The sequence below is a fragment of the Podarcis vaucheri genome, assembly GCF_965113315.1.
Source record: "Podarcis vaucheri genome assembly, chromosome: 7".
Taxonomy (NCBI): domain Eukaryota; kingdom Metazoa; phylum Chordata; class Lepidosauria; order Squamata; family Lacertidae; genus Podarcis; species Podarcis vaucheri.
In genome coordinates this window covers 82,553,481-82,577,890 of record NC_138765.1, presented here as the reverse complement: position 1 = coordinate 82,577,890, position 24,410 = coordinate 82,553,481, and the positions used below count along the sequence as shown (strand labels likewise).

At 45.9% G+C, this 24,410-nt stretch overlaps 2 protein-coding genes and 2 long non-coding RNA genes across 9 annotated transcripts in view; 2 read left to right on the top strand and 2 right to left on the bottom strand.

The window, feature by feature from the left end:
* Positions 1–6,787, top strand: part of PLOD1 (procollagen-lysine,2-oxoglutarate 5-dioxygenase 1) — a 35,588-nt gene extending 28,801 nt beyond the window's left edge. The window contains exons 17-19 of the mRNA XM_082230023.1: positions 2,060–2,206; positions 3,939–4,064; positions 5,922–6,787. Coding sequence (XP_082086149.1) covers positions 2,060–2,206; positions 3,939–4,064; positions 5,922–6,077 — 429 coding nt within the window. The 3' untranslated portion in view covers positions 6,078–6,787. The remainder of the gene's footprint in view (positions 1–2,059; positions 2,207–3,938; positions 4,065–5,921) is intronic.
* Positions 1–11,295, bottom strand: part of LOC309536536 — a 34,407-nt gene extending 23,112 nt beyond the window's left edge. The window contains exons 1-3 of one of the 2 annotated variants that reach the window (XR_014221591.1): positions 11,189–11,295; positions 10,334–10,465; positions 3,984–4,120 (exon numbers count right to left, since the gene is read on the bottom strand). This is a non-coding gene — a long non-coding RNA (uncharacterized lncRNA). Of the gene's footprint in view, positions 1–3,983; positions 4,121–10,333; positions 10,466–11,188 lie in introns of those variants that run through there. The other variant, XR_014221590.1, reaches the window with a different exon arrangement.
* Positions 1–24,410, bottom strand: part of LOC309536582 — a 221,452-nt gene that overhangs the window by 125,258 nt on the left and 71,784 nt on the right. The window lies entirely within an intron of this gene.
* The window catches only part of MFN2 (mitofusin 2), a 38,217-nt gene continuing 25,144 nt past the window's right edge, over positions 11,338–24,410 (top strand). The window contains exons 1-4 of one of the 5 annotated variants that reach the window (XM_082230008.1): positions 11,338–11,411; positions 16,581–16,702; positions 20,021–20,199; positions 21,756–21,891. In XM_082230008.1, coding sequence (XP_082086134.1) covers positions 20,025–20,199; positions 21,756–21,891 — 311 coding nt within the window. In that variant the 5' untranslated portion in view covers positions 11,338–11,411; positions 16,581–16,702; positions 20,021–20,024. Of the gene's footprint in view, positions 11,583–11,681; positions 11,786–16,580; positions 16,703–20,020; positions 20,200–21,755; positions 21,892–24,410 lie in introns of those variants that run through there. The other 4 variants (XM_082230010.1, XM_082230009.1, XM_082230011.1 and 1 more) reach the window with 4 other exon arrangements.

The window sequence follows — 24,410 nt, the reverse complement described above, 5'->3', positions numbered from 1 at the left end:
TCTGTATCAGTTGGTTGAAGGAAATATATTATTATTATTATTATTATTATTATTATTATTATTATTATTTGAATTTACCATATTTTTCCGTGTATAAGACTAGGTTTCCCCCCAAAAAATAATATTGTCAAAAATCAGTGGGCGTCTTATACATGGATAGTGCCGAGGATGGACTGGCGATTGGTAGTTGCCCCCAAAATAGGGGGCGTCTTATAGATGGAAAAATATGGCATATACCACCCTATACCCGGAGGTCTCAGGGCGGTTAACAGAATAGGAAGCATTCATATGGGAGGCCCTTTTGATTTTGGTAGTAATTCAGTTTGAAACTCTAGCCTGCATCAGTTAGGTAATGCAAATCAGCATTGAAAAGTAACTTGAAATACCAAGTGACAAAAACACTAGGATAAACAGTATAATAATTTTGTTGAAGCAACAGTTCTGATCAAATGTTGAACTGTGTGGGACCACAAAGGTATGTGCACAAATCATTTAGACAAGGGTGTGGTTCCATTATTATTTTTAAAAATAACCTTTCAAAAGCACTTAATTATACAGGGCTAGTGCAATGCAAGCCACTCCACATTTTTCAGGAGCACAGATGTGAATATTCTGCCTCATATATTTTAGGGATTAGAGACAATATATATTCCTTCAGCTGTTCTGCAGCTGTACGACGAAGGATCAAATAAGGGTTCTTTAGTCCCCCGAGAAGACAGTATCCTTCGCAGACTTCTGAGGTCTGGCTTTCCTTGTACACACAGAAAGGAATAAGCTTCTAGAGAGCATCATTCTGAAGCAAACCCTCAAAAACCATTGGCTCGCAGTGGGGATGCTGAGTTCCCTGTACGCAAACTGTGGAACTCACTTCTGCAGGAGGAAGTGATGGGTACCAGCTTGGTTAGCTTTAAAAAAAAGGACCAGTTTGTGGAGGAGGTCTACTAGGCAAGCTGGCTATGCTCTCTCTCCAGTCAGAGGCAGGAATCCTCTTGAATACCATCAGCTGGAAGCCACAGGAAGGGACTGTGCTATTGCCTTGAGTCTTGCTTGCAGGCTCCCCACAACGGGCATGTGGTTGGCCACTGTGAGAAGAAGGTGGCCTCATCCAGTAGGCTCTGCTTACATTCTTACTGGGTGTATTTTAAGGTTACCAGACGTCCCCGTTTCCCGGGGACAGTCCCCGGATTTACAAATCAGTCCCCTGAGAAAATCCTATCATTCCTATTGAAGTTGAAAAGTGTCCCTGGATTCATTGAAAAAAATCTGGTGGATTTGGGGCAGTCATCACCCATTAGCCTCCCACTGTTGCTGCGATCAAATGGGAAGGAGGAGTCTGAATTATGTTGGGATACTGCCGGGAAGACGGGGGCATCAGGCAGGCCCCCAGCTGGCTCCAGCCACCGGCTGGCAGCCGGTCTCCCTTGGAACAGCATCAATCAGCGACACGAGCCTCAGATACTTTTACAGGCCGTGCATGCTCCATCAGCAGAGTGAATAAATCTTCTCACAGCAGAAGAGGGAGACAGAGAAATGTGTAAGCATAACGTACAGCATTTTATTCAGCATAGTTCAGGAACAAAGGAAAACATGTCTGCTTCCCTTTGTGTCCAGCAAAACGGCAGTGACACAAAAGCTATATACAAACGGAAGTTCCCAGCGAGAGCTGGAAGTAAACAGGCATGTGACACGCAACAGTACCCTTTTAAGGTGGAACAGAACTATATCTTAACAGTGTACACCTCTGTTGCTCGTCGGAAGGGAGGTGGGATAGAAATGCAATAATAAAACTCAAGTGCATAACCAGTGTGGTGTAGTGGTTAAGAGTGGTAGTCTCGTAATCTGGGGAACCGGGTTCGCGTCTCCGCTCCTCCACATGCAGCTGCTGGGTGACCTTGGGCTAGTCACACTTCTTTGAAGTCTCTCAGCCCCACTCACCTCACAGAGTGTTTGTTGTGGGGGAGGAAGGGAAAGGAGAATGTTAGCCGCTTTGAGACTCCTTCGGGTAGTGATAAAGCGGGATATCAAATCCAAACTCCTCTTCTTCTTCTTAACCTGGCAGGACACCCGGATCCTGGGAGGATACGAAAACGTCCCGACGATCGATATCCACATGAACCAGATCAACTTTGAACGGGAGTGGTACAAGTTTCTCCTGGAGTACATCGCCCCCATTACGGAGAAGCTGTACCCTGGGTACTACACCAAGGTAAGGATCGGCTCATCTGTCGTTCTGAGAACATCCAGAATCTAAGCAACAGGAATTGGGTCCTGCAGCAGGATTTGAACTGGAGACCCTAAGTTGGTGAAGGGGGGGATGCCATAGGAAGTAATTGCTGGCCGTGGGAAGTAATTACAGGAAGAGGAGCTAGGTTGGAATATGCACAAATATGCTGTGGCGATCACACAGGGTCCCTGGACGTTTGACGGTCTATTGATCCCTGTGACACCACTGTGATTGCTTCCCCGCTGCCACCAACCCGTTTCTCTCGCATACACACAGAGTCCAGACAGTTGTTAACATTAAACCAAATAAACAAGTTTATTTTATAAGCCTGAACAGGTTTATGGTTTCAGATAATTTTTCTTGTCAGTTTCTTAATCTTAGCTTCTTTACCGGCCTATACCTTCCTAATAACTCTTAACTGATTATCCCAACTGTCTAGCTGACTCCTCTTAACAGATTCTCTCACTCTCTCACATCAAACTATCCCAACCCACAGATGTATCCTCCCTCTCCCTTCTCTAACACCCGACTGACTCCTTAACAACACTAACTCTAACTCCTCCCCTTGGGTTCCCACTTGCCATTCACTTCACACTCATTTAACCCTTTCCTTATGACCCAGCATGATGTCACCTAGGAGGGCAAACGCCACATATGCGTTTTTAAAACCCCAAGAGGTATTGTGCTGTGGAAGGGCCGTAGAGCAGCTGTTGTGCATGCAGAAGGTCTCATCTTCAATCCCCAGGTGAAACTGGGGAAGATTCGTTCTTGAAACCCCGGAGAGCTGCTGCCAGTCAGCGCATGCAATACTGAACTAGATGGCCCAATACTCTGACTCAGGATAAGACGGTTTCCTGTGTCTTAAGAAAAGGGCCATAGTTCAGTGGTGGAGCACCTGCTTGGCTAGGTTCAGCCTTCAGCATCTTCAATCAGAACTGGGAATGTCCCTTTTTCTGAAACCCCAGAGAGCTGCTGCCAGCCAGTGCAGACAGTTCTAGATGGGCCAATTGGTCTAAGTCAGTTTAAGGCGGCACAATGGAGGGCTGTAGCTCAACGCCTGCTTGGCATGAAGAAGGTTCCAATCTCCGGGTAGAGCTGGGGATCTCCCTTGTCTGAGAACCACTGCCAGTCCGTGTAGACAATACTGAACTGGATGGACCAAGTAGAAGACAGGATCCTGTGTTCCTGAGCCACCTTATATGGACTCAGGCTACCGGGCCATTTAGCTGGGCACTGACTGGCAGCAGAGTTCACCGGGGTTTCAGGCAAGAGATTTACCCAGGAAGACTTGGATCTTTCTCCATGCAAAGCACATCGTCTGCCACTCAGCTTCAGCTTGCTCTCCAACTAGTCAGCGTTAGGTGGGTGGGGGAATCAATTTGGGCAGGTTTGCTGTGGAAGCCAGCAGAGCACAGCACTAGTTGGCTGGCGGCTGTAACGTCTCAAACCCTCCCTTCCCTCAAGCTGCTTTGCAACCTGATTGCCCCCCGCCCCCCAAAAAACAAAAGTGCCAAACAATCTTGATATACTAGTGGCTGCACAAAGCTTATGGGGAGGGGTGAGACTGACGACTGAATCAGCGATGCCACTCTTCTGCACGTCAGTGAAATCTGCCGCCTTGCCATAGACAGATCCTGAGCCTGACAACGCTCTGTCTTCGTTCCAATTGGCATGGTGGCCCTTTTCATGATGTTCTGTCCGCTCCCCATTACAGACCCAGTTTGAGCTGGCCTTTGTCGTCCGGTACAAACCCGACGAGCAGCCTTCGCTGATGCCGCACCACGACGCCTCCACTTTCACCATCAACATTGCCTTGAACCGCGTGGGAATAGATTATGAAGTAAGTGCCATTGGAGATTGTTCTTCCGGTCCAAAAAGCATCTGGAACCTAACGGGCTGGGATTCACAAGAAAATAAGAACAGCCTGCTGGATCAAGCCAATGGCCCACCTAATCCCATCCAAGTTGGTGGCCGTCACTGCTTTCTGTGGGTGTGAGTTCCACAGGTTAACTATGCTCTGCAAGAAGTCCTTTATTTTATGGATAGCTCAGTTGGTTAGAACATGGCGCTGATAACACGAAGGTTATAGGTTCGATCCCCATATGGGACAACTGCATATTCCTGAATTGCAGGGGGTAGGCAAACTAAGGCCCGGGGGCCGGATTTGGCCCAATCGCCTTCTCAATCCGGCCCGTGGACGGTCTGAGAATCAGCATGTTTTTACATGAGTAGAAAGTGTGCTTTTATTTAAAATGCATCTCTGGGTTATTTGTGGGGCATAGGAATTCGTTCATCCCCCCAATATAGTCTTGCCCCCCACAAGGTCTGAGGGACAGTGGACCGGCCCCCTGCTGAAAAAGTTTGCTGACCCCTGGCCTAGATGATCATCAAGGTCTCTCACAACTCTGCGATTTTATGATCTGTCTTGAATCTTTCAATGCTCAGCTTCATTAGATGTCCACAAATTCCAGGGTTATGAGAGAGGGAGGGGAAAAAAATCCCTATTCACTTTCTCTGTGCCATATATGATTTTCTAAATCTCTATCGTGTTGTCTCTTACTCGCCTAAAAAGTCCCAAACGCTGAAATCTTTCTTCACTAGCTGACCTCAGTTACCGCTCACAGTTAGCCTGGAGAGAGGTAAACATTTTCTGTTTATTGCATTAATATCCCACCTTTTCCTCCAAGGTGGCACACATAGTTCTTCCTCATTTAATCCCTACAACAACCTTGTAAATTAGGTTAGATCGAGAGGCGGTGACTGGCCGAAGGTTCCCCTAATCTGAGTGGCATGGCTGAGTGGGGATTTGAACCCTGGTCTCTTGGGTCCTAATCCAACACTTACGTAGAGGCACTCCCACACTTTCTAACATGCCCCCGTGTATAACACGCCTCCTATTTTGGGGGACTCAATATTAAGAAAATGGGGGGGGATTGCCTCTGTGTATAAGACTACCCCCCTTTTTTAACATTATTTTTTATTTTTAAAAAACCTAGTCTTAAAAGTATGGTAAATAAAGTCATGTTCTCTCAGGAAAAGCATGCCTGCATTATCAAGGCTGGATGTCTGATTTAGCAAGAAGACTAGGGTACCTCTTCTCTGTCTGGCTAGCTCAAGGCTGACTTTTTCCTGCACAAACATCATTGACACAGTCTCAAGACAGTCTGAGTAAGCAGATTCTCCTAACAAAATCCTTTCACACACTTTTTAAAAAAACAAAAAACCTTTTCTTTGCATATAGGCTATCTATCAAGGCATATACAGTAAAGGTAAAGGGACCCCTGACCATTAGGTCCAGTCGTGGCCGATTCTGGGGTTGCGGCGCTCATCTCGCTTTATTGGCCGAGGGAGCTGGCGTACAACTTCCGGGTCATGTGGCCAGCATGACTCAGCCGCTTCTGGCGAACCAGAGCAGTGCACGGAAACACCGTTTACCTTCCCGCCAGAGTGGTACCTATTTATCTACTTGCACTTTGACGTGCTTTTGAACTGCTAGGTGGGCAGGAGCTGGGACCGAGCAACGGGAGCTCACCCCGTCACGGGGATTCGAACCGCCGACCTTCGGCAAGTCCTAGGCTCTGTGGTTTAACCCACAGCGCCACCCGCGTCCCTTCAGCATATACAGTATTGTACTATAATTCCACTACAAAAGCTTGTTGCTGGTTTTTTTAAAAAAAATGTTATTCCTTCTTTTCAGGGCGGAGGCTGTCGCTTCCTGAGGTACAACTGCTCCATCCGAGCGCCCCGGAAGGGGTGGACTCTCATGCACCCTGGCCGCCTGACCCATTACCACGAGGGCCTCCCCACCACCAAAGGGACCCGCTACATTGCTGTGTCCTTCCTTGACCCTTAGAGCCGACTCTTCCGGAAGGACAGAGAACGGGGAGGGGGAACCCTTTCCTCCCATTTTTACGCCTCTGCAGGAAAAGCTCCACCAGGAATGAGGAATCCCTTGAATTTACGGAAAGGATTGGAGACAGATTCGTCATTTCTGTGCCCCACCTCTTGAGGAGGATGTTCAGTTCCAAAGTCAGGGTGTTCCAGGCAGAATATTTCCTCCTCCTAATTAGCATCCTTCCTCCTAATTAACCTTTCACATGCGGCAGGATCCTTTGGAAATTTATCCTGCTCCAGCCTTGCTGAAACCCCCCATTTTGTTCCGTGAGGAGAGCTGCCTCAACATATCCTGCCCATCATCATCCCTGGTGCTCAAAATTCCCCAGTCAGGGAAGCCGCCTCAATTTTTAGCCTCCAACGAAGGATTTCTCTGATTCTGCTTTTGTAGCATCTATTTAGAGACAGCCCAAAGTGTTTCTCTATACCTCTAAAGCACATGGTTCCCTTGACACCAAGAATCCTGGGAAATGTAGTTTGTTAAAGAGTGCTACAAATCCCAGCACCCTTAAGTGTAAACTGCGCTTCTCATTATTTTTTTTTTTGGGGGGGGGGAGCCATGTGCTTTCAATGTGCCACTGTGTACGCAGCCCTAGACTTCCAGGCAGATCATCCAAATGGTGCCTCCCAGTTACTGGTAAATATCTAATAATAAACTGAATAATTTTGCGATTTGGTCCCCTTTCTCGCATCCCAGGGGCAGCCACAACTCGCCTTTGACAGCGTTCCTAGAAATATTCTTTGGGAGAAACTTGCGAAACAGGGCATCGATAGAAGACTCTTATGGCTTATAAGTCAGCTCCACGAAGGTACCCTTGCCAGAGTGAAACTTACTCCTGCGGGCGACCTCACAAATTCGATACCAGTAAACAAGGGAGTGCGCCAAGGATGTATATTGGCTCCCTGCCTATTCAATCTATTCATCAGCGACATGCGAGCACCCCTAGTCAACGCATCTCCAAGTACACACGCGCCTAGACTAGCGGATTACCGCTGTCCACTCCTTTTATATGCGGACGACGCGGTAATTCTATCTTATACACGTGTTGGACTAACCAGAGCTCTGAAGATCTTTGCCACGTATTGTCAACTCAACCAATTAACCATCAACCATGTTAAATCTAAGATTCTGATCTTTGCCAGAAGTCGGAGATTATACGAATGGAAGCTTGGTGGAGCAAAAATAGAGCAAGTCCTAAAATTTCAATACCTAGGAGTTATTTTTCAATACAATTTGGGGTGGAAAGCACAAATTCAACACCTACTTAACAAAGCCAAAACTCTGTCATATGCGCTCCTCCGATTTTTCTTTTCGGATGGAGCTTTGCATGTTCCCTCGGCCCTAAAGGTGTTCAAGGCAAAAGTGGTTACCGTGCTTGCTTATGCTGCCCCGCTCTGGGCCGTGATGACAGACCTTGCTCCTCTTGAGACTCTGCAAAACCAATTTCTACGTCGGCTCCTAATGCTCCCCCTGTGCGTAAGTAACGCAGCCATACGACTAGAATTGAAGATCGCATCCTTAGAAACTTGCCTGTGGAAGCAAGTCTTCAATTATTGGTTATCATTGTGGCATAGATTACCAGACCATTACCTTGTCCAATGCTTATGGCGAGATGAATTCTCCAGCCTTTGGACTAGTAGAATTCACGCCAAACTCCTGAGTTATGGAATCTCTCCCTTAGATTCCCTAAAACTAGATCAAATCACTGCTCAAAGACTGATCCGCCAAAGACTGGATGACATCGATTTACAGCGAAATTATACGCTGGGGGGAGGTGTTTGTTCGCCCCAGAACATTGGTATCACTTTAACTTACTGCGTTCCATCATACCTCTCCTCTCTTTCGACTGTTGCCCATAGGCTGGCCTTCACCAAGGCGAGGTTTAACGTTTTTCCCTCCAATGTCCTGAGACATAGATTCTCAAAGGGCCAAGCCTCCGCCATGTGCGAATGTGATAAGGAGACGCCGGAGACGCTTCAGCACATTATGTTCACTTGCCCCTTATTCAATGTGCCACGGGCAAATTTGTTGGGATCAATCATACAGAAACTAGAGGGTACCCCACCAAAATTCCACCTTGCCCAAATCTTGCAGGATAAGGATACCCATACGACCCTGAAAGTGGCTAGGTTTCTGGTCGCTGTCCTTACCCAAAAGCGTTGCCAAGGAGCACCACAAGCTACTCAAGGCGTAGTATGCCATTCCATCTTATAGTATTTTATTGTTATAGTAGTGTTTTAGCGGCTGTTTTTTCCCACGTGCACAAGCTGTTATTTAGGTCTTGTTTTTATCTGTATGGGCCTACGGCCGTAATAAAATTATTATTATATTATTATTATTAACTCGCCCTCCTACCTCCACCCTGACCTACACTGAAGTGGTAAGGCGATGGCAGAATGAAAACATTAGCTGACTTCACTTCCTCCTGTTCTGCAAAGTGGGCAGGAGAAAGTCAAGTCAGGCTTGACTTAACATTGGATCAGTGGAGGCACCAATTTGCTAGGCAAATTCCTAGCATTCTAGGAATTTCTCCCCTCGGTCTGACGTCACACCCGAAACAGGCAGGCCCCAAGAGAGGCACTTTCCAAGAGCTGTACGTATTTATTTGGGAACGTTGGCCCCTTCCTTAGTAGGATGCCTAGTTTTCCTGCACAAAAAGTTGTACAGATTTCGACCAGAGATTTTTACAGTAAAAAGTTTACAAAAAACATCGCAACGACTGTTGGTTTTCTTTACCGGTGGGGGCGCTCATGGAGGGAGGGGTCCCAATTCGCATTTCAGACACTGCACTGTGCGGGGAGTCCGTGGGTCCTGCTCCTCTTAACTCTTCACCGGAATAGATTCATCAACAATGTCATGCATTTAAGCTCTGGGTAGCAAAGCACAGACAAATTTGCAAATTTGTGTGTGTGTGTATGTATGTATGAGAAAAAGATGCCGTATTTTTCGTTCCATAAGGCGCACCTAGTTTTTAGAGGGGAAAATAAAGGAAAACATATTATACCCCCCCCAGCCCCAAAGAGCAAAGAAGCCAAGACAGCTAGCAGGATCCATCCCACTGGCTGTCTTGACTTCTGCCATACCAGGAGAGGTTGCGTGCAGCTATGGCAATTCCCCCACCTCCCGCAAAAGCCCACAGGAGCCGCGCACCCTTTAAGGAGCGCGCGGCTCCTGTGGGCTTTTCTATGAGGAGGGAGAAGGGACTGACTGGCCGCGACAGTCCCTTCTCGCTCCTGGGGAAAAGCCCACAAGAGCTGCGCAGAGCTTGTGTGCGGCTCTTGGGGGGGGGCTTTCCTGCCTGACTCCCCCCTGCATTCGCTCCATAAGACGCACACACATTTCCCCTTACTTTTTAGGAGGGAAAAAGTGTGTCTTATGGAGCGAAACATACGGTAAATTCCAGAGAGGCCGTCTTGTTAGGCTGCAATGGATTGGATTGGATTGCTTTGCAGTCACTTCAGCACCAGATAAATAAATAAAAACCACCCCCTTGGCCCTTGCTTGCAGAGCACAGTGACCCATTGGCATATACAGGACAACGTGATCTTTCAGGGATCCTGGTCCCAGGCTGTGTAGGGCTTTCAATACCCAACCCGCCACCTTGAACTTGACCTGGCAGCTCATTATCTGTGATCAAAGCCGTTGGCATCCATTTGTCCCAGAAGATGGTGGAAGAGAGCATCTTGGGGAGTGAAGTCACAGCATTGGAGAGTTTCAGCACCTGCTGTGGCCGTCAAGACAGATATGGGAGAGACATGTTTTGTTGCAGCTGGGTCAGGTGAGGAGTCTGGTTGTGCAGCTGCGAGTGCACTATGGAATTTTTCTCTGCGCAAAGTTCTTCTTCTTCTTTTTCTCTGCGCAAAGTTCTTCTTCTTCTTCTTTTTCTCTGCGCAAAGTTCTTCTTCTTCTTCTTTTTCTCTGCGCAAAGTTCTTCTTCTTCTTCTTCTTCTTCTTCTTCTTCTATTTATATTTATACTCCACCCATCTGGCTGGGTTTCCCCAGCTACTCTGGGCAGCTTACAGCACATAAAAAATGGTAAAACATTAGATATTAAAAATTTGCTGATATAGGGTGGCCTAGTCTACATACAACGGTACAATAACCATATGATTCAAAAAGAAATAGCAATGCAACATAACGTTAAAATTAGAAATTAAAAGTGTATCCCTCATGGGCATAGCCAGGATTTATGTTATGGGGCTAAGACACCCACCTGTCTTCATCGCCTGTCTGGCTCTGTCTAGCAGATTCGGAATGAAATGTCTCAACAGCCGTTGTTTTCAATTACTTTCTTTAGACCCCAATAGTTCAGAGAAGTCTGTCAGAATCTTCAGTCATTTGAAAACTAGGAAGTTAAAAAATTAACCCCAGGGAGTACCTTTCATGTGGTTAATGAGTACATTTTGCAAAATTACAAAGAACACACCTTTTTTATCTTACTTTTAAAAAATCTAAACTAAAACAAGTTTTCCTGGATTGCTGAAAACCATTTCAGCATTCCCTTCTCAAATTCCTCCTTTTTTCCCCAATGCAGTTTTTCTGTGCATACTCAGTAAGCAGACTCCATTGTCTTTACTCCCCATAAGATACTGAATGAGCTCTGTAGGGTACATATGGCGCACGGCTGAGCAAGAGAGAGATTTCCATTTCAAATATTCTGATTATTTCCACTTTTAGTTAAGTATTTTTATTTATTTACTTGATTTGGAGGGGGCAGCTGCCCCCCCGCCCATGATATCACTACAACATCACTTAAACACATACATACTATTATTAACAATAATACCATATACAAATAATAATAATAATAATAATAATAATAATAATAATAATAATAATAATAATAATTACAGCCCATATATATATATATATATATATATATATGCAGGTTTTGGTGTCTTCGGGTGTCTTCCCGTGTAAGAGTCTTACTCTTACACGGGAAGACACCCGAAGACACCAAAACCTGCATTCCTGTACCCGTGAAAATCTACGAAAGAAAATCTACGCTGAACGGGATGGATATATATATATATATCCATCCCGTTCAGCTTCCAGCACCGGGACTTACCTTTCCCTGCAACCTTGCATTGGAGCTGGAAGGACGCAAGGGAAGGCCTAACAGGAAACTACATCTCCCATGAGGCAGTGGAGGTGGTGGCCGTCCCGGTTGGCGTGACGTCACCTCCCGGCGCTCCCCTCTGACGATACCCGGGGCTTGGTTCCTTCTCGCAGCAGCGCAGTCCGGGGGAGAAGAAGGTGAAGGTGAGAGGGCAGCAGCGCCTGGGGAGCGGGTGAGGCGAGTGGACGCGTGTCAGCGGGTTCAGACGTGGCAGCCCTCGAACCAAGTGCCGCTTCTCTAAAACCCCACTTGCTTGGGGTTTGGAGGAGGGTGAGGGTGGCGGCGTTCCCTCGCGTGCGCGACACGTGTCGGCTCGGGTCACGCGTGCAAGGTGTGCGGCCAGGTGAGGCTCCACGCACGTGGGTCGGGCATGTGCCAGGTGGGCGGGCGCTTGCTGGCTGCAGCCACAGTCTGAAGGGCGTGGCTGGCATGGGTGGCCTTGGGGCGGACTGGCAGGTGCGAGGGGTCGGGGTGAGGGTAGGATCCAGGTGCGGGAACCCCCTGCAAAACGAAAGACTGTTCCTTCTGCAAGGTATGAGCGTGAAGGTAAGCAGGTAGGGGGTGGCTGGATGTGGGGGGGTGGTTTGGGCAGGGAGGGGCAGCTGCCCCCCAAGTCAATAAAAATGCATAGCAAACTAAGGTTCTGCGCCCCCTAACAAAAGGCCTGCCCCCCTAAATCCTGGCTCCGTCCATGGGCTTGCCGTTCAGGGGCGGGACATCTGCTTTGAATGCAGAAGGTTTGATACCCAGAATCTGCAGGTAGGATTGGGGCCAGGGCTGGATTTAAGTTTAATGAAGCCCTAAGCAACTGAAGGCAATGGGCCCTTTATAAGCCCAGCTGTCCTTTGTCAACAACAAATTGTCGCTGTTTTTTTGTGTTGAATATATGCTATATGGGGACGCGGGTGGCGCTGTGGGTTAAACCACAGAGCCTAGGACTTGCTGATCAGAAGGTCGGCGGTTGGAATCCCCGTGACAGGGTGAGCTCCCATTGCTCGGTCCCTGCTCCTGCCCACCTAGCAGTTCGAAAGCACGTCAGAGTGCAAGTAGATAAATAGGTACCACTCCAGCGGGAAGGTAAATGGCGTTTCCGTGCGCTGCTCTGGTTCGCCAGAAGCGGCTTAGTCCTGCTGGCCACATGACCCGGAAGCTGTATGCCGGCTCCCTCAGCCAATAAAGCAAGATGAGCATTGCAACCCCAGAGTCATCCGTGACTGGACCTAATGGTCAGGGGTCCCTTTACCTTTACCTAAGCTACTGGAGGTAATGGGGCCTTTTATATGTCCAGCTGACAAATTGTCACTGTTTTTAGTGTTGAATATATGCTGTATATTCCATTACTTACACCATAGGAGCCTGCACAACACAAAACACTGTTGCTGTATGTAAGTTTTATTTCATTTGTTTTTTATCTTATATTTTGGAAATGTACATCCAGTTGGTTTTTTTCGCTTTAAGTTTTTTGGGGCCCCCAAGAGAGTGAGGCCCTAAGCTATAGCTTGTTTAGCTTATACGTAAATCCGGCACTGACTGGGGCAAAGGCCTTTGCCTGAAACCCTCAAAACACTCTGCAGGGTCTGATCCTGGATATGGCACCTTCCTATTTAAACCAGCCTTTAATTTGAAGCCAGGAAAACGATGGTCTTCCTTTATTTTGGGTGGGAAAGGACCATCTTTGATATAATAATAATAATAATAATAATAATAATAATAATATAATTATTATTATTATTATTATTATTATTATTATTTGTACCCCGCCCATCTGGCTGGGCCTCCCCAGCCACTCTGGGCGTCTTCCAACAAAGATTAAAAATACATTCAAATGCATTTAAAAGGTCCTGGGATCAACCCTCAGTTTTTCCAGGGAGAGGCTCCTGATCCCCCAAAACCCTGGTCAACTGCTGACATTTCTGAGCCCCTTGTCTGACTCTGTATAAGACAGCTTACTGTCTAAATAAGCCACGAGGACTTGAATTCTACTTTATTTTGGGGCAGGGGGAAGATCATATGGCTTAGGGATAGAACACTTGATTTGCAGGGGAAAGGTCCCAGGGAGAGGCTGCCTGCCTGAACCCTGCTAGCCAATATACCAAGGGCGCCAGAATCAGTATAAAGCACTTTTTCATGTGTTTTGGTGATAGTATGGTGGGTCCTTATGTGTGTGGGAGGGAAGCAGCTCCAAGTTACTCAGCTGCAACATGCGGTTCATGGGGGATTTTTGAACAGAGCACTCCTCAGCCACATCTCCTCAGAAGTAAGTCCTACCTAACTTAATGGGGCTTACTCCCAGGTCGGGTAGGGCTAGGACTGCCGCCTCAGGCTCTCTTTCAGTTTATATTTATTTATATCATGTCTTCCCCCCAGAACTGGGACTCGACGCAGCTCGCAAAAATTAAAAACTGTTGGAAACATTGCAAAGCTAAAAACAGATATTGGCTCAGAAGTAGCTAAACTGTGCTAGAATTGAAATGATGGAAAGACAAATCTGTTAAAATGCAAGTGGTGCAAACTGCAACAGCCCTTCCTTACAAAAACCCAAACCAATTAGTCCCCAAAGGAATGGCATTGACCTGCCTGCAAAGGACAGCAAGGAGGGAGCCAGTCTGATTTATCTAGGGGGGAGGTCCAAAGTCTGGGAGCAGCCACCAAGAAGGCCCTGTTATGCAGCCCCATCCAGCGTGCCTGTGGGGGGTGGCAGGATCGAGAGAAGGGCCTTCCTGAAGATCTCAAAATCCGGGCCGGTTCACGTGAGGACATTGGATCTTTCACATAGCTTGGACCTCAGCCCTATAGGGCTTTATAGGTAGTGAGGTGAGGTGAGGTGACAATATTCTCCGGAGAATATTCTTGAGAATGAAAATAATCATTTTTTTGATCCAGTTACATTACTGGGCATTGTGCCATTCACCATTGGCAGTTCTGAAATGTGAGCTACACAAAACCTTTTTTTTAAAGTTTTAAAAATGCTATTCATTTAATTTGATAAACATTTGAATTCGTATGTATTCCAACTATATGTAATAGCCTTTTTTCTACTTTGGTGTGACCTTATTCTTAGCAATTCTATACCCTTGGCCATACAGTGTGATTTTTTTAACAGAAAGTAGCTTTAATGCTTTATACACTTAAAGTGCCTGGGCCTAGGTCTATACAATTATATGTAACAGCATGTGAGGTGGCCGTGATTTAAACAGTTGACGTTTGCCCATGAATAAACATGTACATTAACTAATTATCTCATTTTCAATGCATTAAAATGATACCATTTTCAATGCATTAAAATGATACCATTTTCAATGCATTAAAATGATACCATTTTCAATGCATTAAAATGAATATTCTCCTATTTTAAATGAAGATTCTCTAATATTCTCATTAATCGAGAATATTCTTGTGAATATTCTCCAAAAGATTATTCTCGAGAATTTAACCTCACTATTTATAGGTCATTACCAGTGCTATGAGTTGTGCTTGGAAACAGACCAGTAGCTAGTTGGGGTTTCTGTAGCAAGGGAGCCGTCTGTTCCCCATAGCCAAACCTGGCCAACAATATGATTGCAGCTCTTTGAGCAGATTGGATTTTCCCAGTGCTTAGCATAGGCATGTTTGCTCCCTGGTCTGTGGGTTGCTGGCGCCATTTAAGTCACCCTGGAGTCTTTGCTGATATCTTTTTGGCGCCTTAAGCCTTAACTTTCCCATCCACGCTTGAGATGGACTGAGCTGATTTTGCTCTGCTTTGCTGCCAAACCTTCCTGTAGCTGTTAGTGGGTTGTTTTATATGTCTGTATAAATCGGAGGTGTTCATATGACGACGTTTCATGTGAATTTTTGCTGGTGTCGTGGTTAAGTTTTTAAATGTAAGTCGCCTGGAGACCTGAGTGCCTAAACAATCTAATCTGGTGATTGGTAGATTTATTTGCATGCAATTTTCTCTTTTTGCTGTAAGGGAAAGAGTTGTTGTTTCTGAATAGCATTAAGATATTCCGTGTCGTCGCCATCGTTTCTAAATGCATTAGAAAATACTTAATAAAATACGGTGTCGGGGAGAAAAATGGTGGAAAGGATGGTGTGTTTTTTAGTTGGATTCAGGCAACACCTACGCTATTTACAGCACCTTAAACAGTTATGGCATCCCCACCAAACCCTCCCCCCCCCCAATACTGAGAACTGTTGCTAAGGGTGCGGAGAATAGTGTTCTCCTTTGTTGTTGTTGTTTAGTCATTTAGTCGTGTCCGCCTGTTCGTCACCCCATGGGCCAGAGCACGCCAGGCACTCCTGTCTTCCACTGCCTCCCGCAGTTTGGTCAAAGTCATGCTGGTAGCTTCGAGAACACTGTCCCACCATGTCGTCCTCTGTCGTCCCCTTCTCCTTGTGCCCTCCATCTTTCCCAACATCAGGGTCTTTTCCAGGGAGTCTTCTCTTCTCATGAGGTGGCCAAAGTATTGGAGCCTCAGCTTCAGGAACTGTCCTTCCAATGAGCACTCAGGGCTGATTTCCTTAAGAATGGATAGGTTTGATCTTCTTGCAGCCCATGGGACTCTCAAGAGTCTCCTCCAGCACCAGAATTCAAAAGCATCAATTCTTCGGCGATCAGCCTTCTTTATGGTCCAGCTTTCACTTCCATACATCACTACTTGGGAAACCATAGCTTTAACTATACGGACCTTTGTTGGCAAGGTGATGTCTCTGCTTTTTAAGATGCTGTCTAGGTTTGTCATTGCTTTTCTCCCAAGAAGCAGGTGTCTTTTAATTTTGTGGCTGCTGTCACCATCTGCAGTGATCATGGAGCCCAAGAAAGTAAAATCTCTCACTGCCTCCATTTCTTCCCCTTCTATTTGCCAGGAGGTGATGGGACCAGTGGCCATGATCTTCGTTTTTTTGATGTTGAGCTTCAGACCATATTTTGCGCTCTCCTCTTTCACCCTCATTAAAAGGTTCTTTAATTCCTCCTCACTTTCTGCAATGTTGTGTCATCGGCATATCTGAGGTTGTTGATATTTCTTCTGGCAATCTTAATTCCGGCTCCTTACAGAGCTTCAATTCCCAGAATTCCTTGGTGAGAGGCATTGATTGTTAAGCCACTCTGTGCGGGAAATTGGAGTCTCCTGGTACCCCTTAGCACCCCTTAAAAAACTACAGTTCCCAGGATGCTTTGGGGTAAGCCAGGGCTCTTTAAAGTGATTTGGCGCTGCCTTAAATGTGTGGTGCAGATGGAACCCTAGGGATATGCAGCGGCGGCTTGGGGGCACTTGCACCATTGGCAGGAAAAATGCAAACAGCAGCTGTGCGTCTTGGCCATGTGCGTTCTCTAATCCTGTCCAACTTTCTCTCCTTGCAGTGACAGGGGAGCAAATTGGATTTGGAGCCGGGGAGACAGCTTCTTCACCTTTTCTCTGAACCGCTTAGGAAACAAGACGCAGGACATGATCGCCCTTTGAGAACCCAGCCTGTGCCTTAGACGTAAGTTGGGCAGCGATTTGGGGCGGGGCGGGAGACGTTCCTCAAACATACATGCACCCATAATTTTATTTGTATGCCATAATAATAATAATTTATTATTTGTACCCCGCCCCTCTGGGCGGCTTCCAACAAAGATTAAAAATACATTAAACCTTTCTGTCGTTAACACAAGGCGCCTTGCAACACGGACAAATTTGCATACTGCAACAAAAATAGTCGTAAACAATGGATAAAACACATTCAGAACGTGCGCAGCCAAATCAAACAATTCCCACAATGAATCATAGTAAGTTCTAAAATAAAGACACACAAAAAATTATATTGGTAACAGCAACAACTGCAACGATTCACAGATTTATTTTGATTATGTAAGGCATGGAGAAAGCAGATATGGAGAGGTCCCCCCCCCACCCCCCGTAATAATGCTAGAACTCATGGACATTCAATGAAGTTACTGTTTTTTTCACCCTATAGGATGCACTTTTCCCCCTCAAAAAATGAAGGGGAAATCTGTGTGCGTCCTATGGGGCGAATACAAGCTTTCGCTGAAGCTTGGAGAGCGAGAGGGGTTGGTGCACACTGACCCCTCTCGTCCTCCAGGCTTCAGGAAGCTATCAGCAAGCCTGGGGAGCCCGCAGGAGTTCCCGCAGGGCCCCCTAGGCTGCGGATAGCAGATATCCGCAGCCTGTTTTTTCCTTTATTCCCCCACCCCAAAAAAAAACAACAACTAGGTGCGTCCTATAGGGTGAAAAATACGGTAAATTTTGGGAGATTCAGGACAGAGAAAAGGAAGTGCTTCATGCAGCACTTAGTTAAACCATGGAACTCACTGCCACAAGGTGCAGCAGCGGCCATGGACCTGGATGGGTTTAACAGAGGATTGGACAAATTCATGGATGGCTTTGTTCACTGTTTTTTATTTGTTTGTTTTGTTTATTATTAAATTTATTTATACCCCACCTATTTATATCAAGCCTTTATCCCTGTGCGGGACCCAAGGTGGCTCACAACATCAATTTAAAAAGATAAATCGCTAAAATCACGCAGTATATAAGTAAACCTATTAAAAACAGCGCTGCAGAAAACTTTAAACCACTTAAAAGCGCGCGCACAGAGTAAAACACCAACCCACAGAAGAACTTGGTGCAACAGCCAGGTGTGCCAAAAGCCCATTGGAAGAACAAGAAAAAAAGGATTTGTCTTGCCCTACTCCTCATCTGAAAAAGGCTCCCAGAGCAGCCTGTATAAGAGCAAGAATAAGATGTACAGTCAATTAAAACAGGACAGTTCCTGGCCTCCATTTGCATTCTGAGAGGCACAGCATGAAAGGAAAGAGCGAAGGGGAGGGATGAAGTATCTTGGTGGTTTTTGTTATACAGCACCTGATATTTGGAGGCATACTTGCACTGTATGGGGTAAGTTTATTTCGCTCGAATAGCTCTCTGTGAATTTTATTTATTGAATTTGTATATTGCCCTTCACCGCAGAATCCCAGGAGCGGTTCACAAAACCATTTTCTGCGATCATTTTTCAACACCATCTAAGCTAGCGGCTGTTGCCTTTCCTGGTGAAGAGTTTCAAAATTAAATGGGCTTATTATAGCCAGGTGTTAAGAAATACGTTGGGGACCAACATTTTGGAGACTGGAATATTCAAAAGCCATTAATCGTCAGCACCAGTTTGATAGATATGCACATTCTTAATGGGGTTTTTGCACGCATCCTGCTTTTTCCAGCTCCTTGAACACTGTGACCCTCACTTGCTTTTCTTCCTAAGCTTACAGTTACGTAAGAAAGGTGCTGAGTTCCGTCCTCCAACCTTGGCTCAGCTAGCTTGTGCTAAAGATGGAGCGATTAACAGGAGCTACTCTCCCTCTGCCAGCCTGAGCCTGTTGCTCTTGCATTTTCCCCCCGAGCAGCAAATCTGAGCTCTGACTCCCCACTTTAAGCTGTCTCTATTGTTGGCGCTGTGGGTTAAACCACAGAGCCTAGGACTTGCCGATCAGAAGGTCGGCGGTTCGAATCCCCGCGACGGGGTGAGCTCCCGTTGCTCGGTCCCTGCTCCTGCCCACCTAGCAGTTCGTAAGCACGTCAAAGTGCAAGTAGATAAATAGGTACCACTCCGGCAGGAAGGTAAATGGCCTTTCCGTGCGCTGCTCTGGTTGGCCAGAAGCAGCTTAGTCATGCTGGCCACTTGAACCCGGAAGCTGTACGCCGGCTCCCTTGGCCAATAAAGCGAGATGAGAGCCGCAACCCCAGAGTCAGTCACGACGGGACCTAATGGTCAGGGGTCCCTTTACCTTTACCTATTGTTTCCTGTTCTGAAAGTGGCAGGACTTTGAGCAGGTGGGAGGGGAGAGTGGTTGAAAATAAAAACCTTTAGCATCCCTGGAGGATCCCCTTCTCGATGCAGCTGGTTTACGTTGCATTTGAGCATAAGAATGTAATAAGAACTTTGACTACAACCGAAGAATGGCAACTTGAAGTTGACACAATATGCGCAGCTTGCAGACTTAACATATAGAATAAGAGAACAAGAGGAGCATAACGTTTGGAGAAGATCGGAAAATGTTTATTGAATACAGTGGTACCTCAGGTTAAGAACTTAATTCGTTCTGGAGGTCTGTTTTTAACCTGAAACTGTTCTTAACCTGAAGCACCACTTTAGCTAATGGGGCCTCCCGCTGCCACTGTGCTGGCGCTGCATAATTTCTGTTCTCATCCTGAAGCAAAGTTCTTAACATGAAGCATTATTTCTGGGTGAGTGGAGTCTGTAAACTGAAGCGTCTGTAACCTGAGGTACCACTGTATATGGGAAATAATTGTGTACAGAGGAAAACGCTGGCAGTGTTAAGATAAATTAAACAGTGTAAATAAGTTTTGATGGATGCAATAATAGAATACGGAATGGTATAGTTTTTGTAAAATATGCAGGGGTTTATGATGTGTAAAATAAACCATGGAAAGAGAAGAAGGGAAGTCATGGATAGGGAAGGAAGGGAAGGATGTAAAAATGAGTACTTTAAATTGTAAAACAGAAAATTTAATTTAAAATGATATACAAAAAAACGAGAACGTTAAGACGAGTCTTGCTGGATCAGGATGGTCCAGCATTATCCGACCATATAATAATAATGCGTTATTATTATTAATAATGGTCCAGTCCTCTTTTACAGCCTTCTAGGTTGGTGTCTGTAAACACCTCCTGTGGCAATGAGTTCCATAGTTTAACTCTGCTCTGCATGAAGAACCACAGGGTTTATCTGACTGTTTGCTCCTCTCTTTCCCTCTTCCCTGCCCCACACTTGCCCCCCTATAGCGCAATGTCCCTGCTCTTCCCTTGCTCCAAGTCCATTGTCTCCGGCAAGAAGGACAAGAGACACATGGCGGAAGTCAACGCCTCCCCACTCAAGCACTTCGTCACCGCCAAGAAGAAGATCAATGGCATCTTCGAACAGCTGGCTGCCTACATCCAGGAGAGCTCAGCATTCCTGGAGGGTAAGGCGACCTCTTCTGCGTGTCGTGTTTTCAAAACAACTTGCCTGCTTGCCACGGGCGACGAGGAATTTGTGTAGGCGAGCAAGTGGAGAATAAATGGGGGCGGCCGGTTTAAATTGGAAACGTAAGCTGGTGTGTACAGAGTCGGTGCTAAAGATGAACCAAGGGTCTAGTCCTCAATGTTCTGAATTTAAACAGAAACTGAGGAAGCTGCCTTATACGGTGTCTACCTTACCTAGGAAGCCTGCCCAGTCTGCGGTTCTCCAAAGTCTTTCTTCAGTTGCTGCTCTCCTTTTAACTGGAGAATGACCTTGCAAGATCCCCCTGGCCTGAAACTTTGGAGAGCTGCTGCCTGTCCGTGTAGACATTACTGAGGTAGATTGACCCAAGGGCAACTGATATTCAGAAGCATTGCTGCTTCAAAGCATCATGGCTGGTTGCCATTGATAGGCCCCGGGATTTGCCAAACTCGGAACACGGTGCCTAATAATAATAATAATAATAATAATAATAATAATAATAATAATAATTTATTTTTTATACCACGCCCATCTGGCTGGGTTTCCCCAGCCACTCTGGGCGGCTTCCAACAAAACACTAAAATACAATAACCTATTAAACATTGAAAGCTTCCCTAAACAGGGCTGACTTCAGATGTCTTCTAAAAGTGTGGTATTTTTCTCTTTGACATCTGGTGGGAGGGCGTTCCACAGGGCGGGCGCCACTACCGAGAAGGCCCTCTGCCTGGTTCCCTGTAACTTGGCTTCTTGTAGCAAGGGAACCGCCAGAAGGCCCTCGGTGCTGGACCTCAGTGTCCGGGCAGAACGATGGAGGTGGAGACTCTCCTTCAGGAATACTGGACCGAGGCCGTTTAGGGCTTTCAAGGTCAGCACCAACACTTTGAATTGTGCTCGGAAACATACTGGGAGCCAGTGTAGGTCTTTCAGGACCGGTGTTATGTGGTCTTGGTGGCCACTCCCAGTTACCAGTCCAGCTGCCGCATTCTGGATTAGTTGTAGTTTCCGGGTCCCCTTCAAAGGTAGCCCCACGTAGAGCGCATTGCAGTAGTCCCAGCGGGAGATAACCAGAGCATACACCACTGTGGCCAGACAGTCTGTGGACAGGGAGGGTCTCAGCCTGTGTACCAGATGGAGCTGATAAACACTGCCCTGGACACAGAATTGACCTGCACCTCCATGGACAGCTGTGAGTCCAAAATGAATCCCAGACTGCGCACCTGGTCCTTCAGGGGCACAGTTACCCCATTCAGGACCAGGGAGTCCTCCACACCAGCCCGCCCCCTGTCCCCCAAGAACAGTACTTCTGTCTTGTCAGGAGTCAACCTCAATCTGTTAGCCACCATCCATCCTCCAACTGCCTCCAGACACTCACACAGGACCTTCATGGGTTCCGATTTGAAAGAGAGGTAGAGCTGGGTATCATCATTCCTACATTTCTCTTGAAATTAGAACTTGGTTAAGAACCAATGAGGACTAGAACGTTACTTTAGTAAAAGCATGGCAACCCTTGTAGATTTGGCTCACTTTTTGTTTCAGAAACGCACAGGAACGTGGAGCTGGACCCCATCACCACAGAGGAGCAAGTGCTGGAGGTCAAAGGCTACCTGTCCAAGGTGGGCGGCATCAGCCAGGTGTTGGCCCGGCGTCACATGAAGGTGGCCTTTTTTGGACGGTGAGTGGGGCGCCAGGCAAGCGGTCTTGTGCCCGGTGAGGAATTTGGCTGAGGGTGGAGGGAAGCCTGCGGCAGGGAACAGAAGCTCTACAGTGTGTCCTTGTCTGCCAGCAAATGCCAGCTTGATTGAGTCACCTTCTTGTTTTACTCTCGGCTGGAAAAAGTTAACACTTCTGAAGCTCAGATCCCTGCTCAGCCATAAAAAGGTGGCAAGGAAGCCTTTTCCCCCACCCCGAGGGCCAAATTCCCTTCTGGACAATTTCCTGAGGGCCACATGCCAGTGTTTTGCAGGGCCAGAGGAAAAAGTGGATAGAGCAATAATTGGATTTTCAACCTTTGTTTTTATTTATATATATGTGTATATATATATATAGGTGTGTGTATGTGTGTGTGTGTGTGTGTGTGTATATACACACACACATATATGTATGGATATACGTATATATACATATATATACATATGCATATATATTATATACATAAATATATATATATATATTATACACACACACATATATATGTATATACACACAAATACACATACATATATACATATATATATATGTACACATATATATATTGTGTGTGTGTGTATATATATATATGTATTTGCTTTCGTAGATTTTCACGGGTACAGGAATGTAGGTTTTGGTGTCTTCGGGTGTCTTCCCGTGTAAGAGTCGGGGTGTCTGGGCGACGTTTCGACGAGGTCTCACTCGTCATCTTCAGGCTGGTGCTTTCGGCTTCTTGTTACTGGAACAGAGCAGAATCTGGTGTTTGAGTTCCTATAAATACTGTTGAGGGGTGTGGTGTATAGCCTCCAACGTTCTGGGCAGAGAGGAAGTTCCTAGATTAGTGTGCCTTTTCTTCTTTTGTTCCTTAATTACTTGATTACTTACTTAATTACTTAATTACTTGAGGGATATCTTGAGTGATTTCATGAGTGATATTGCACCCCCCTGCAATCCCTACACAGATCTGGCTGGCACAAGGCACAAAATTACAGCTCGCCCCTATACACGAAGCCAAGCCAGAGCACAACTAAATGCAGCACAGCCATCTTCTCAGAAAAACTCTTCACAAGCTCAAGAGGTCAAGACACGAAAGCTTTAGCAACTAATCTACACTTAATGACCCACCCAGTGGTATTCAGAATATCACTCATGAAATCACTCAAGATATCCCTCAAGTAATTAAGGAACAAAAGAAGAAAAGGCACACTAATCTAGGAACTTCCTCTCTGCCCAGAACGTTGGAGGCTATACACCACACCCCTCAACAGTATTTATAGGAACTCAAACACCAGATTCTGCTCTGTTCCAGTAACAAGAAGCCGAAAGCACCAGCCTGAAGATGACGAGTGAGACCTCGTCGAAACGTCGCCCAGACACCCCGACTCTTACACGGGAAGACACCCGAAGACACCAAAACCTACATATATATGTATGTGTATATAATATATATGTGTGTGTGTGTGTACATTTTTATTAGTTTTTGCATATATTTTCCAAACAAATCATGTCATTTCATCTCATCTCATACACCATTTTGGCTATTTTAGCCTGAGACTTCCATCAACCACATCTAATGATTTTCAAACCTCCTCTTTTAATATCACATTTATTATCCTAACCATAACTTTTAATAGTCAGTAACTTAAAATCCATTCTCATAAATCTTTTCTGTAATATTTCATATAGTTCTCCTTACAAAACTTCTTGTAGTCCTACCAGCATAGTCAGTTGATTACAATTGTCTTTCAAATAACTCGCATATTTCCACCAGTCTTTCAAGAATTTCTGGTCCCGCTGGTTTCGAATTCTCCCTGTCAGCCAATTCTGCGTAGTCTATTAATTTCATCTGCCATTCCTCTTTCGTCGGTAATTCTTCTTGCTTCCATTTCTGTGCCAATAATATTCTTGCTGCAGGATTTCCGACTTTTGTTAAGCACCAATAATAGCAGCATTTTTTTACAGGGGACGTGAACAAAATGACCCACATTCAATGCTTTGTGTGTGTTTAACTTTCATAGAATTGTAGAGCCCAACCCCTCTGCAATGCAGGCATCTAAACATGTGGTCTCCCATCCAATTTGAAACCACCCCGGACCCTGCTTAGCCTTTCAAATGTGCTAGCCTTTTTATTTCCTTATTATTTCCTCAGCCACTCTGTGCAGCCTCCAGCACATAACAAAACGTCCAACAATATAAACTTCTTGATACAGGGCTGCCTGTATAGTGCTTTCATAGTTGTGTGTATAGTTGTGTAGTTCTTTTATCTTCCTTATCTCACTCAGTTGTGCTGTTTTTCTTTGTTTCTTCTTGTGTGTTGCTGGAGCAAGCAGATTTTCCTGCTGAAATAAATAAAATGATTTAAAAAACAAAACAAAATCCCCTTCACAGCTGAGGAGTTGCGGGCAGAACTATGTGTGTGTTGTTTGTGGCTGTGCTCGCTCCTGGCATGCAGCCCCCAGAGGATTGGTCAAGGGCCGGTAATAAAGGGTCAGCCTCCATCCCTGG